Genomic DNA, 15785 nt, shown 5'->3' with positions numbered 1-15785 from the left:
TACAATCAGTCTGTATATGCAGGAAAGCATGCTTGTTATACTCCCTGTGGAACCTAAGGGGTTAATCCTCTGCATTGTGTAAAAATGCTGTTTGATCCTTTCTTCTCTGATCCTCCCCTTCTACTGTCCCCCTCTTATCTCCTGCTAAGACAACGTGTGGAGTCACTCTAGCAATACACACCAAACTGAGCATATGCAGAGAGGTTTTTTTTTTTTTTTTTATTCTTGAGAGAGTGCATGTGATCGGCACAGGGCCAATCCGCACTGTCCAGACAGAGGTCAGGCGTCCTGCATCCTCCTAGAGCAAAATTAAAACTCCTCCTACAAGCTTTAACCAGTGCTTTGCTGGACACTGATAAAAGTCACAAGACTGCTATATACTGCTGATGAGAAAAGGTATTTAGCAGTTTATATTTACTAAAATAATTGCATTTCCATGTTCTGTGTACTGTGGGAGAGCGGATATAGTGAATGCAGGGTCCGGGGAGACCAGATATAGTGAATGCAGGGTCCGGGGAGAGCGGATATAGTGAATGCAGGGTCCGGGGAGAGCGGATATAGTGAATGCAGGGTCCGGGGAGAGCGGATATAGTGATTGCGGGGTCCGGGGAGAGCGGATATAGTGAATGCAGGGTCCGGGGAGAGCGGATATAGTGATTGCGGGGTCCGGGGAGAGCGGATATAGTGAATGCGGGGTCCAGGGAGAGCGGATATAGTGAATGCAGGGTCCGGGGAGAGCGGATATAGTGAATGCAGGGTCCGGGGAGAGCGGATATAGTGAATGCAGGGTCCGGGGAGAGCGGATATAGTGAATGCAGGGTCCGGGGAGAGCGGATATAGTGAATGTAGGGTCCGGGGAGAGCGGATATAGTGAATGTAGGGTCCGGGGAGAGCGGATATAGTGAATGCAGGGTCCGGGGAGAGCGGATATAGTGATTGCGGGGTCCGGGGAGAGCGGATATAGTGAATGCAGGGTCCTGGGAGAGCAGATATAGTGAATGCGGGGTCCAGGGAGAGCGGATATAGTGAATGCAGGGTCCGGGGAGAGCGGATATAGTGAATGCGGGGTCCAGGGAGACCAGATATAGTGAATGCGGGGTCCGGGGCAGAGCGGATATAGTGAATGCGGGGTCCGGGGTTTATTAATACTTTAAAGTTGAATTCCAAGCAGATGGCTACATACACAGATAAACAACAATGTCTGTCCATCCAGTCCTGAGATTTACACAGCTCTGCCATACAGCATAGCCTATCTAGTAGGGCAGGAGACTTGTGTTTTTTTTTTTTTTCCTCTGCCGTTGTTCTGTAACAGTTTGGCCCTCCCCCAGCCAGTGATTGGACAGAGAAAGGAGAAGCAGCATACTGATGAGCATCATTTTGGTCACTTTGCTCTCTGCTTCTATCAGCATTCTCTTGGTGTGCGTAACTGTGTGGCTCCTTTTTTGCTGCTTCCTCCTCTCCCAGTCTGAGCCCTGCTGTGCAGGGGGATTGCAAGGGGTTTATACCAAATCACTATTTTCACTGCTTGTATTTTATTAAAATGACATTTTAAGGCTCGTTCATGCATAGTGCGGTGACTGTCACTTTTTTCTTTCTTTGATAAATGCTGGTCACCATTGGGGCACATAGAAAACCATTTTAGCCTCACTGCAGCCAAAAACTGACTCTTCCAACACACTAAAACAAAGCATTGAGCATGCAGACAGTGTGAGTGGGTACTAAACCCAGGACCCCGCATTCACTATATCCGGTCTCCCCGGACCCTGCATTCACTATATCTGGTCTCCCAGGACCCCGCGTTCGCTATATCCGCTCTCCCCGGACCCTGCGTTCGCTATATCCGCTCTCCCCGGACCCCGCGTTCGCTATATCCGCTCTCCCCGGACCCCGCGTTCGCTATATCCGCTCTCCCCGGACCCCGCGTTCGCTATATCCGCTCTCCCCGGACCCCGCGTTCGCTATATCCGCTCTCCCCGGACCCCGCGTTCGCTATATCCGCTCTCCCCGGACCCCGCGTTCGCTATATCCGCTCTCCCCGGACCCCGCGTTCGCTATATCCGCTCTCCCCGGACCCCGCGTTCGCTATATCCGCTCTCCCCGGACCCCGCGTTCGCTATATCCGCTCTCCCCGGACCCCGCGTTCGCTATATCCGCTCTCCCCGGACCCCGCGTTCGCTATATCCGCTCTCCCCGGACCCCGCGTTCGCTATATCCGCTCTCCCCGGACCCCGCGTTCGCTATATCCGCTCTCCCCGGACCCCGCGTTCGCTATATCCGCTCTCCCCGGACCCCGCGTTCGCTATATCCGCTCTCCCCGGACCCCGCGTTCGCTATATCCGCTCTCCCACAGTACACAGAACATGGAAATACAATTATTTTAGTAAATATAAACTGCTCAATATCTTTTTTTGCAGTTAGAGCAGTCTTATGACTTCAATCAGTGTCCAGCAAAGCATTGGTTAAAGCGTGTAGGAGTCTTCTTCTTTTTTTTTTTTTTTCTCTGCCCTGACTGTCCTATGAGGCTGCATATCCCCTGTCTGGACAGTGCTGATTGGTCCTGTGTTGATCACATGCACCCTCCCAAAGAAGAAAAAGGTACATAAATGTACAACAGTGGTCTTCAAACTGCGGCCCGGTGGTTGCTTGCCTTTTACATAGCCCTTGGAGCACTCTTCTCCCACTGATAGCAATGAACGGGGCACTGCTGTTCCCACAGGGGCGGCAGCGACTGGGCACTGCTGCTCCTCCCTAATGTCAAAATTTCACTGCTTACTTCCACTGACTCCAGGACAAATTCAACTCCCACTGGCCACAATCCGGCCCCCCCCCCACAGTCTGAAGGACTGTAATCTGGCCCTTTTTTTTTTAGAAAATTAGGGGACCCCTGTCCCTGAAGCCAGCTACTTTGTAACCTCAATTGGTATTTTTGTTGGCTACATGGAAGGCTACAGCAGTAACATGCTGAAGCATTGCTACGAAAAAGGCCTTCAGCCGAAACGCGTCGATGGATCGACTTGGGTACAGTTGGCCTGCCCATACATGGATAGAAATTCGGCCAACTCGGCAATGTTAATCCATGTATGGCCGACTTTTAACCCTTCAACTTAAACTTCAGATCAGAGCTAGTGATTAAAGTGTATCTTGTGTAGATGAAGATGGACAGAGAATGCAGCTTCTGCTGTAGAAAATGCCATCCTCTCTGTGTGTTGATTGGTCCCTGTAGGTCCATGTTGTATAGCATTTAGGGGCGGTGTCTAATGACCCTTAGTAGGATGGGAGCTCCAGCGGTAGACACTCTGCTGTGTTGTAGAAGTGAACCCTGGGCAGATATTTTGAGTCCTATCGGGGGTCAAAAAAGTTGCATACCACCCTTGGAGGTGGTCATGGTCCAGGAGATGAATTCCTCTGCGTGGATCCTCCTCTGTATAATGATGCTCAGCTCCAAGTAGCACTTTCCCACCATCACTTGTACCCTGGGGGACTATGGCAATTCCAAAAAAATCTCTGCTCACAAATCCAATGTGGAGGAAAAAATATAAATCCTCCTCCTTGGATCAGCATACGCTTCAAACGGTATCAGGTCTCTTGATTTTTATACTTGGCACCAGGTATACGTAGGCTCCCTCCATTTGACCAATCCTAATGGGCGAAACATGTTGGTAGCAGTCCTTGGAGCGGACATGATGGAGTTAACGTGAATACGAATGGTTGATCCGATGTGTGGTGGTGAATATTTCCCAGGTTTTGTCTCTTTAACCAGCAGTGGACACCAGGCGTACCACACATGCCCCATAAAAACTGTATGGTAGAACAGCGGACGTATGTAGTACGCCTTCTCCTCCCCCACTGCCCCTTGTGCCTGCCACCAATCCCAGCTGTCAAAACATGAGCTGGGGGTTTGTGTGTAAATACAGCATTGTCCAGGATCATGCCCAAGGATTTGCTAACTGAAGCAAGGTCTTCTGGAGGAGAGGGAGGCTTTGGGAAGGTAAAACAAGGTTGTGAAACAGCCTGCAGTACCACCAGCCACTACTAGAGGGAGACTCCTCTAAATCTATCTGGCTGGATACAACAGGCAGGTACAAATCTTGCATGTAATCTGGTGCCGTCAGAGGGCTCTGGAGCAGCCAGGGGATTCCTACACATGCAGAGTCCCCAAGCTATCCTATGAGCTGGAATACCTGCACGTGTTCTCCTTGCCATTTCCCACACACACCCAGCTCACCAAATCCAACAATGTTTATAAACATTGATCAAACCGGAGATCGATACAAAGTAACATTGTTTATAAACATTGTATCTTTCCATCTCCTGTCTGATCAAAGTAACATTGTATATAAACATCGATCAGACGGTAGATAGAAAGATACAAAGTAACATTGTTTATAAACATCGATCAGACGGGCGATAGAAAGATACAAAGTAACATTTGTATCTCCTGTCTGATTGATATTTATGAACAATGTTACTTTGTATTTTTCTATCTCCCGTGTAATCGATGTTTATAAACAATGTTACTTTGTATCTGTCTATATTCCGTCTGATCGATGTTTATAAACAATGTTACTTTGTATCTCTCCATCTCCCGTCTGATCAAAGTAACATTGTTTATAAACATTGATCAGACGGACTATAGACAGACCGATACAAAGAAACATTGTTTCTAAACATCGATTACACGGGAGATAGAAAGATACAAAGTAACATTGTTCATAAACATCGATCAATCGCCCGTGTAATCAATGTTTATAAACAATGTTACTTTGTATCTTTCTGTCTATATCCCATCTGATCAATGTTTTATAAACAATGTTACTTTGATCAGACGGGAGATGGAAAGATACAAAGTAACATTGTTTTATAAATATTGATCAGACGGGATATAGAAAGAAAGATACAAAGTAACATTGTTTATAAACATCGATCAGACGGGAGATACAAAGTAACATTTTCATTCAGCTGCAGATCAAAGGGATGAACTTGCGTCTGCACATGATGCTCTGTAAAGCACTCTTACATGACCTTTTGCCTTGCGTCATACTATGCTTCCCCCAGAGGGTGTTCTTGCACCGCCTCCAATGCTTCATACTTTGCTGCCCGTAAAGCACTCTTCCAGCAGCTCACACCTTACTCTATACTGTGCGCCCTCACACCACCTTACACCTTCATGCTGTGCTATCTGTAGAGGGCGCCCTCACGCCACCTTACGCCTTCATGCTGTGCTATCTGTAGAGGGCGCCCTCACGCCACCTTACGCCTTCATGCTGTGCTATCTGTAGAGGGCGCCCTCACGCCACCTTACGCCTTCATGCTGTGCTATCTGTAGAGGGCGCCCTCACGCCACTTTACACCTTCATGCTGTGCTATCTCTATAGGGCGCCCTCACGCCACCTTCCTGCTGTGCTATCTGTAGAGGGCGCCCTCATGCCACCTTACACCTTTATGCTGTGCTATCTGTAGAGGGTGCCCTCACGCCACCTTACGCCTTTATGCTGTGCTATCTGTAGAGGGTGCCCTCACGCCACCTTACGCCTTTATGCTGTGCTATCTGTAGAGGGCGCCCTCACGCCACCTTACGCCTTCATGCTGTGCTATCTCTAGAGGGCGCCCTCACACCACCTTACACATTCATGCTGTGCTATCTGTAGAGGGCGCCCTCACGCCACTTTACACCTTCATGCTGTGCTATCTCTATAGGGCGCCTTCACGCCGCCTTCCTGCTGTGCTATCTGTAGAGGGCGCCCTCACGCCACCTTACACCTTCATGCTGTGCTATCTGTAGAGGGCGCCCTCACGCCACCTTACGTCTTCATGCTGTGCTATCTAGAGGGGGCCTTACGCCTTCATGCTGTGCTATCTATAGGGCGCCCTCACGCCACCTTACACCGTCATGCTGTGCTATCTCTAGAGGGCGCCCTCACGCCACCTTACACCTTCATGCTGTGCTATCTCTAGAAGACACCCTCACGCCACCGTACACCTTCATGCTGTGCTGTCTGTAGAGGGCGCCCTCACACCACCTTCTTAATCCATCCTACCAGTGGTCTAGGCAGCATACAATCTGAAGGCTCACAGGCTTTTATATGGAGTTTCCATCACTGGATGAGCACATGGTGACCTCACACCTTTTTATATACAGAAGATCATTTACACATCGCAGTATTAATGTCGTTTTCCACTTCTACAGGCACATAGGATCTTGTACGATGGATGAGCATGTGCAGACCACACTCCATGGGGTGAGGGGGGGATTGCTGTTACTTGGTACCCACACATACAGGCAGATGAACGAAGCCGGCTTTACATCCTCTGATAGTGATGCGAGGATTTGATCTAGGTGCGGAGATTGCGCATTATGTGTCTGCCACATCCAGGCAGCCTTTGTCTGTAGTCACAGCAGAGGATTCTGGGTAATGATTGCTCTGTAAATTGCAGGACATTGAGCCGAGGCCTCCTCTATTGTTCCTTCCTCCCTGCTGGGGTCAGTAGAGCGGAAAGGAGACCCCCCACCCCCTTCCCCTCCAGAGTAATTCTTACATGTTTTACCAGCTCTCCATTGTGACGTCTGATCACCATTACAGACTATCCAGATGCTGATTACATGGATGAGAGCCCCCGTCTCTCCATCTCCCCCCATTGTCACATCTGCGGTGTGTTCGCCCGCCACATCCCAGGATTTATAGGATGTGCGATCGGCGAAAGGGTTAATAAGAAACAATATATTGGAGTATAGGATGCGTCTCGGTACTGTGCTGCCCCAGCCTCACCTCCTGGCTTCATACTGCGGGTCACATGATGCCGATTTGTAGTGTTCAGGTGATGGATCTCGGCATGGCGTGTGCTGTTGGTCCTCTATGTAGAAAAAACGTCCTGCTGAGCTTACCGTGAGTAATAGGCTTTGTATGGGGAGTTGGTTCTCTGGTAGTGTATTGGTGTGTACATAATCTAGGATAATGTGGTTGGGCAGTTGGCCGTCTTCCTTCTACAGTCCCGGCAGTGATTGATGGACTCCGCTTGGGTAGTCCGGTCTCTGGGGGGCAGTTATTCCAGCAGACATTAACGGCCATTAAAGATCCACTTATCTCCTATTATCGGCCTGAGGCACTCCGCAGCTGGGACTTCCTTCCGTCCTCATGGGACCTCACACTATTGTCTCATTCCTCTACCCCACCGCCCCGGCTCTGCCAGGACTGCTCCGCATCGGCTTGGGTTAGGGATTGTGTAGACCCAAGTGTGAGCCGCACTCTCTGCAGTCCAAAAGCATCTTCTTAGTACCTGCTGTGCTCAAAGACAGAAAGTCAGACACTCGGCCGCAGAAGAGTCATCTCATGGCCCCGATGACGCAAATAGGAATCTGCTGATTTGATGTGAACCTCAAATACCCCTGAATTGCAGGAAAGCAATGCCTGGATCTTCCCTGTCCTCTGCTGTCCATGGTGCACCCTCTGTACCTGTGTCTGAGCTGCACTCTTTCACTTTCTTTTCACTTTTTTACACTTCTGCCCCTTACTGTCCTTTCCAAACTGTTGGTGTTCCTGAGCCCTGTGCCCCTTTGTAGGCCGGTCAGGGGGCCCTGTGCCTCTTTGTAGGCCGGTCAGGGGGCCCTGTGCCTCTTTGTAGGCCGGTCAGCGGGCCCTGTGCCCCTTTGTAGGCCGGTCAGGGGGCCCTGTGCCCCTTTGTAGGCCGGTCAGGGGGCCCTCGGCCGGTCAGGGGGCCCTGCGCCCCCTTTTTGTAGGCCGGTCAGGGGGCCCTGCGCCCCCTTTTTGTAGGCCAGTCAGGGGGCCCTGCGCCCCCTTTTTGTAGGCCAGTCAGGGGGCCCTGCGTCCCCTTTTTGTAGGCCGGTCAGGGGGCCCTGCGTCCCCTTTTTGTAGGCCGGTCAGGGGGCCCTGCGTCCCCTTTTTGTAGGCCGGTCAGGGGGCCCTGCGTCCCCTTTTTGTAGGCCGGTCAGGGGGCCCTGCGTCCCCTTTTTGTAGGCCGGTCAGGGGGCCCTGCGTCCCCTTTTTGTAGGCCGGTCAGGGGGCCCTGCGTCGCCTTTTTGTAGGCCGGTCAGGGGGCCCTGCGTCGCCTTTTTGTAGGCCGGTCCGGGGCTATCAGCAGTGTCTGGGCACAGAACATGCACAGATAGTGGGAGTGTCTGGGCACAAGAATTACACTGCTACATTTTGGAAGGAATTCAAGACAAAAGGTAGATTTAGGGTAATTCTTGTATAATTTACTGATGTATTCCCCTCACAGCCGGTCCTTTTTAGTAGAACCTATTTACCCGTTTCCATTCCAGTCCCGATCTTTGGGAAAACACCAAGAAGCCGTGACGGTTATCAGCCACCCTCACTATGGACCACCAGCAGTTTGATGGACGTCACTTTTTGTTCATCTTGTGTTTGTCCAAGAACATTCCCTCCATGGTCACAGTACTAATGTCTCAGTTTCTTTACCCACTGAGCCAGCGTCTGCCCCCCCCCCCCCCCCCCCACTACTCTAGTCTGGGGTATTCAGGTGATCTCCATGCTTTGGCCATCATCCTCTTTCTTCGTAAACTGTACATGGCGGTACCTCAGGGGCTGACCTGTGTCATGGAGGGGTCACATAGAGGAGATGTCTATAGACTGGCATCTATTGTACAGCCCAGTCTCTTCACCTTCTGAAGAGTCAGCCATTTATCATCCAGTGACACCAAAATCATTACGGTGCTCTGCAGCCTCTTATCTCTCCGCGCACACATGGAAAGGAGACGTATCTGTAGATCACATCCTGGATTTATAGACTGGAGGGAACACAATGGGACAGACTAAGGAGCTCTGGAGGTCTGCTACCGTCTGGGTGCTACCAAGAGGCCCATTCATTAACAATGACACAATGGCTTTCTTGACGTGTTTAAAGTCCTATTGAACCCCATTAAAATGTAAGATATTGAATTCTTCTATAGAAAAATCTCGCGGTTTATGAATAAATCTTACTTCAAAACATTCAAACTAAGCCTATGATGATTCAATAACCACCTAAGAAAGACAAAGATCAGAACAGTGGATGAATCCATATCTGTAGCTGAAGTTTTTGTAAAATCTCAGCTTTTCCTGTGCATTTAAAGACAACAGAAAGGATGGGAGGTTGTAGACCCAAAAACTCTTCTTTCAATGGACAACCTACCTGACCAAAGCCATCATTTCCTCCAAACATGGCCTGGATATAACTTTAGCTGCATTATCTCCTGGGTCTACTTATTGTTGATCTGCGTATAATGTTAGCTACTGTATTTTTGGGTTGACTGATCGTCGATCTGGGTATAACTTCAGCTGTTCTACTCAGATCGACAATCAGTAGACCCTGAAGGTGCAACAGCTGAAGTTCTACCCAAATTGACTATCCATAGACCCAGGAGGTACAACGTCAGCTGTTGTACCTCCAAGGTCAACTGATAATCCATCTGGGTATAGATTCAGCTGTTGTACCTCCTAGATCTACTGATACTCGATCTGGGTATAACAGCTGAAGCTTTACCCAGATAGATTATCAATAGACCCGGGAGGTACAACAGCTGAAGTTATACCCAGATCGAGCATCTGTAGATCTAGGAGGTACAACAGATGAAGCTTTACCCAGATCAATTAGTTTACCTTGAAGGAACAACAGTTGAAGCTATACCCAGATGGATTATCAGTTGACCTTGGAGGTACAACAGCTGAAGTTGTACCTCCTGAGTCTATGGATAGTCAATCTGGGTAGAACTTCATCTGTTGTACCTCCCAAGTCTATTGATAATCGATCTGGGTATAGCTTCAGCTGTTGTACCTCCTAGATCTACTGATACTCGATCTGGGTATAACAGCTAACGCTATACCCAGATCGATTATCAATAGACCTGGGAGGTACAACAGCTGAAGTTATACCCAGATCGACTATCAGTAGACCCGGGAGGTACAACAGCTGAAATTATACCCAGATCGAGTGTCAGTAAATCTAGGAGGTACAACAGGTGAAGCTATACCCAGATCGATTATCAATAGACCTGGGAGGTACAACAGCTGAAGTTATACCCAGATCGACTATCAGTAGACCCGGGAGGTACAACAGCTGAAATTATACCCAGATCGAGTGTCAGTAAATCTAGGAGGTACAACAGGTGAAGCTATACCCAGATCGATTATCAGTTGACCTTGGAGGTACAACAGCTGAAGTTATGCCCAGATGAAGTATGAGTAGATCTAGGAGGTACAACTTCAGCTGTTGTACCTCCAAGGTCAACTGATAATCGATCTGGGTATAGCTTCAGCTGTTGTTCCTCCAAGGTAAACTAATTGATCTGGGTAAAGCTTCATCTGTTGTACCTCCTAGATCTACTGATACTCGATCTGGGTATAACTTCAGCTGTTGTATCTCCCGGGTCTATTGATGATCTATCTAGGTAAAGCTTCAGCTGTTATACCCAGATCGCGTATCAGTAGATCTAGGAGGTACTACAGCTGAAGTTATACCCAGATCGACTATCAGTAGACCCGGGAAGTACAACAGCTTAAATTATACCCAGATCGAGTATCCATAGATCTAGGAGGTACAATTTAAGCTGTTGTACTTCCCAGGTCTAATGATAGTTGGTCTGGGTATAACTTTAGCTGTTGTACCTCCAAGGTCAACTGATAATCGATCTGGGTATAATTTAAGCTGTTGTACTTCCCGGGTCTAATGATAGTCGATCTGGGTATAACTTCAGCTGTTCTACCCAGATCGACTATCGGTAGACCCGGGAAGTACAACAGCTGAAGTTATACCCAGATCGAGTAGACCCAGGAAGTACAACTTCAGCTGTTGTACTTCCCGGGTCTACTGATAGTCGATCTGGGTATAACTTCAGTTGTTGTACTTCCTGAATCTACTAATACTCGATCTGGGTATAACTTCAGCTGTTGTACTTCCCGGGTCTATTGATAGTCAATCTGGGTATGTCTTCAGCTGTTGTACCTCCTGGGTCTACTGATTTGCTTTGACGTGCTGTTTTCTCTAATGGTCACCTCCTGTTTGTGCTCAGATATTTTTGAGCCGCTCACCATTAAAAATACTCCCATTCAACTTGATGAAGACATGATTTCAAAGTAAACACCGCACAGTGAAACCTTCAGCTCTGCTTTTCTAGGAGAAAATAAAAGAATATTTCTTACTTTTGAGTGTGAAATCAGATGGGTTCTATATTTCTGCAGGCTGTCATATGGCTCTGTCTTTGGATCTGTGCAGCAGGGGATTGCTGGGATTTGATAGCAGGTTCAGAAACCGATCTTGAATTCTGCCTTGTCAGCAGTTCTCCCGGTTGGGGGGGGGGGGGGGCGCAGTGTGAGTGGCAGCATGAGCACAGCATGTGTTTGTGAGATGAGGACACCGGCCTGAATATGGAAGAATTATGTACAATGCCACAGCCCAGAGAGAGCCCAGCATTACGTTTACTGTACAGCCCAGAGAGAGCCCAGCATTACGTTTACTGTACAGCCCAGAGAGAGCCCAGCATTACATTTACTGTACAGCCCAGAGAGAGCCCAGCATTACATTTACTGTACAGCCCAGAGAGAGCCCAGCATTACATTTACTGTACAGCCCAGAGAGAGCCCAGCATTACATTTACTGTACAGCCCGGAGAGAGCCCAGCATTACATTTACTGTACAGCCCAGAGAGAGCCCAGCATTACATTTACTGTACACCACCACAGCCCAGAGAGATCCCAGTATTACATTTACTGTACAGCCCAGAGAGAGCCCAGCATTACATTTACTGTACAGCCCAGAGAGAGCCCAGCATTACATTTACTGTCCAGCCCAGAGAGAGCCAGCGTTACATTTACTGTACAGCCCAGAGAGCCCAGCATTACATTTACTGTCCACCACTACAGCCCAGAGAGAGCCCAGCATTACATTTACTGTACACCACCACAGCCCAGAGAGATCCCAGTATTACATTTACTGTACAGCCCAGAGAGAGCCCAGCATTACATTTACTGTACAGCCCAGAGAGAGCCCAGCATTACATTTACTGTCCAGCCCAGAGAGAGCCCAGCGTTACATTTACTGTACAGCCCAGAGAGAGCCCAGCGTTACATTTACTGTACAGCCCAGAGAGAGCCCAGCGTTACATTTACTGTACAGCCCAGAGAGAGCCCAGCATTACATTTACTGTCCAGCCCGGAGAGAGCCCAGCATTACATTTACTGTCCAGCCCGGAGAGAGCCCAGCATTATATTTACTGTACAGCCCAGAGAGAGCCCAGCATTACATTTACTGTACAGCCCAGAGAGCCCAGCATTACATTTACTGTACAGCCCAGAGAGAGCCCAGCATTACATTTACTGTACAGCCCAGAGAGAGCCCAGCATTACGTTTACTGTACAGCCCGGAGAGAGCCCAGCATTACATTTACTCTACAGCCCAGAGAGAGCCCAGCATTACATTTACTGTACAGCCCAGAGAGAGCCCAGCATTACATTTACTGTACATCACTACAGCCCAGAGAGAGCCCAGCATTACATTTACTGTACAGCCCAGAGAGAGCCCAGCATTACATTTACTGTACAGCCCAGAGAGAGCCCAGCATTACATTTACTGTACAGCCCAGAGAGCCCAGCATTACATTTACTGTACAGCCCAGAGAGCCCAGCATTACATTTACTGTACAGCCCAGAGAGAGCCCAGCGTTACATTTACTGTACAGCCCAGAGAGCCCAGCATTACATTTACTGTCCACCACTACAGCCCAGAGAGAGCCCAGCATTACATTTACTGTACACCACTACAGCCCAGAGAGAGCCCAGCATTACATTTACTGTACAGCCCAGAGAGAGCCCAGCATTACGTTTACTGTACAGCCCGGAGAGAGCCCAGCATTACATTTACTCTACAGCCCAGAGAGAGCCCAGCATTACATTTACTGTACAGCCCAGAGAGAGCCCAGCATTACATTTACTGTACATCACTACAGCCCAGAGAGAGCCCAGCATTACATTTACTGTACAGCCCAGAGAGAGCCCAGCGTTACATTTACTGTACAGCCCAGAGAGAGCCCAGCGTTACATTTACTGTACAGCCCAGAGAGAGCCCAGCGTTACATTTACTGTACAGCCCAGAGAGAGCCCAGCGTTACATTTACTGTACAGCCCAGAGAGAGCCCAGCGTTACATTTTCTGTACAGCCCAGAGAGAGCCCAGCATTACATTTACTGTACAGCCCAGAGAGCCCAGCATTACATTTACTGTACAGCCCAGAGAGCCCAGCATTACATTTTCTGTACACCGCTACAGCCCAGAGAGAGCCCAGCATTACATTTACTGTACAGCCCAGCATTACATTTACTGTACAGCCCGGAGAGAGCCCAGCATTACATGTGCTGTCCAGCCCGGAGAGAGCCCAGCATTACATGTGCTGTCCAGCCCGGAGAGAGCCCAGCATTACATGTGCTGTCCAGCCCGGAGAGAGCCCAGCATTACATGTGCTGTCCAGCCCGGAGAGAGCCCAGCATTACATGTGCTGTCCAGCCCGGAGAGAGCCCAGCATTACATGTGCTGTCCAGCCCGGAGAGAGCCCAGCATTACATGTGCTGTCCAGCCCGGAGAGAGCCCAGCATTACATGTGCTGTCCAGCCCGGAGAGAGCCCAGCATTACATGTGCTGTCCAGCCCGGAGAGAGCCCAGCATTACATGTGCTGTCCAGCCCGGAGAGAGCCCAGCATTACATTTACTGTACAGCCCAGAGAGAGCCCAGCATTACATTTTCTGTACACCGCTACAGCCCGGAGAGAGCCCAGCATTACATGTGCTGTCCAGCCCGGAGAGAGCCCAGCATTACATGTGCTGTCCAGCCCGGAGAGAGCCCAGCATTACATGTGCTGTCCAGCCCGGAGAGAGCCCAGCATTACATGTGCTGTCCAGCCCGGAGAGAGCCCAGCATTACATGTGCTGTCCAGCCCGGAGAGAGCCCAGCATTACATGTGCTGTCCAGCCCGGAGAGAGCCCAGCATTACATGTGCTGTCCAGCCCGGAGAGAGCCCAGCATTACATGTGCTGTCCAGCCCGGAGAGAGCCCAGCATTACATGTGCTGTCCAGCCCGGAGAGAGCCCAGCATTACATGTGCTGTCCAGCCCGGAGAGAGCCCAGCATTACATGTGCTGTCCAGCCCGGAGAGAGCCCAGCATTATATTTACTGTACAGTCCAGAGAGCCCAGCATTACATGTGCTGTCCAGCCCAGAGAGAGCCCAGCATTACATGTGCTGTCCAGCCCAGAGAGAGCACAGCATTACATGTGCTGCAAATCGACATTCTTCTTGATGGTTATTCTGAAAGTGTGTGTAACTGCCAACATAACATAAGACCTGTATTCTTCTGTAGGTGTGTTCGCTTCTGGCCTCCTGAGATTTATGTAGCCATGTATTGTGTTCTCTCACAACAACAATGTAATTGGATTTTCTGGTTTTCCTACAGATATCTCGGAGATGACCGTCTGCAAGGTAAGATCAGGCCATTTGTGTGATTTCTGTTTTCATGGTGTACCTGCTGGTCCCCCCCCCCCAATCCATAAAGTGTGTATTTATATATTACAGGTCTATTTGCGCAGCACTTTACATGTGTATACATACACTCACCAGTCACTTTATTAAGCCCACCTGTTGACTTGCTTGGTAACACAAATTGCTAAATCAGCCAATCCCATGGCAGCAACTCAATACATTTTGCCATCTAGATGTGGTGAAGACAACTTGCTGAAGTTCAAACCGAGCATCAGAATGGGGAAGAAAGGGGATTTAGGTGACTTTGAACATGGCATGGTTGTTAGTGCCAGACGGGCTGGTCTGAGTATTTAAAAATCTGCTGATCTGCTGGGATTTTCACTCACAACCATCTCTAGGGTTTACAGAGAATGGTCCGAAAAAGAGAAAATAATCAGTCTGTGGCAGTTGTGTGGAGGGAAATGCCTTGTTGATGTCAGAGGAGAATGGGCAGGCTGGTTGCTGCAACATTCAAATGGTAGGGTCAAAATTTGGCATAAACAACTTGAAAGCATGGATCCAGCCTCCCTTGTATCAACGATTCAGGCTGGTGGTGATGGTGTCATGGTGTGAGGGAGATTTTCTTTGCACTACGTGTGTGCATATATATGTGTGTGTGTGTGTGTGTATATATGTGTATGTATGTATATATATATATATATATCCACACACACAGTCAGGTCCATAAATATTGGGACATCGACACAATTCTAACATTTTTGGCTCTATACACCACCACAATGTATTTGAAATTAAACAAACAAGATGTGCTTTAACTGCAGACTGTCAGCTTTAATTTGAGGGTATTTACACCCAAATCAGGTGAACGGTGTAGGAATTACAACAGTTTGCATATGTGCCTCCCACTTGTTAAGGGACCAAAAGTAATGGGACAGAATAATAATCATAAATCAAACTTTCACTTTTTAATACTTGGTTGCAAATCCTTTGCAGTCAATTACAGCCTGAAGTCTGGAACGCATAGACATCACCAGACGTTGGGTTTCATCCCTGGTGATGCTCTGCCAGGCCTCTACTGCAACTGTCTTCAGTTCCTGCTTGTTCTTGGGGCATTTTCCCTTCAGTTTTGTCTTCAGCAAGTGAAATGCATGCTCAATCCGATTCAGGTCAGGTGATTGACTTGGCCATTGCATAACATTCCACTTCTTTCCCTTAAAAAACTCTTTGGTTGCTTTTGCAGTCTGCTTTGGGTCATTGTCCATCTGCACTGTGAAGCGTCCAATGAGTTGTGAAGCATTTGGCTGAAT

The 15785-nt window shown here is 48.8% G+C and overlaps 1 protein-coding gene across 1 annotated transcript in view; it reads left to right on the top strand.

Moving 5' to 3' along the window:
- Nucleotides 1-15785, top strand: part of GTF3C2 (general transcription factor IIIC subunit 2) — a 65090-nt gene that overhangs the window by 29259 nt on the left and 20046 nt on the right. The window contains exon 11 of the mRNA XM_089659664.1: nt 14453-14478. Coding sequence (XP_089515790.1) covers nt 14453-14478 — 26 coding nt within the window. The remainder of the gene's footprint in view (nt 1-14452; nt 14479-15785) is intronic.

Source organism: Staurois parvus, unplaced genomic scaffold (genome assembly GCF_062004578.1).
Source record: "Staurois parvus isolate SC_StPar_1 unplaced genomic scaffold, SC_StPar_1.0 ptg001181l, whole genome shotgun sequence".
Taxonomy (NCBI): domain Eukaryota; kingdom Metazoa; phylum Chordata; class Amphibia; order Anura; family Ranidae; genus Staurois; species Staurois parvus.
This window is presented reverse-complemented; position numbering and strand designations above follow the sequence as displayed.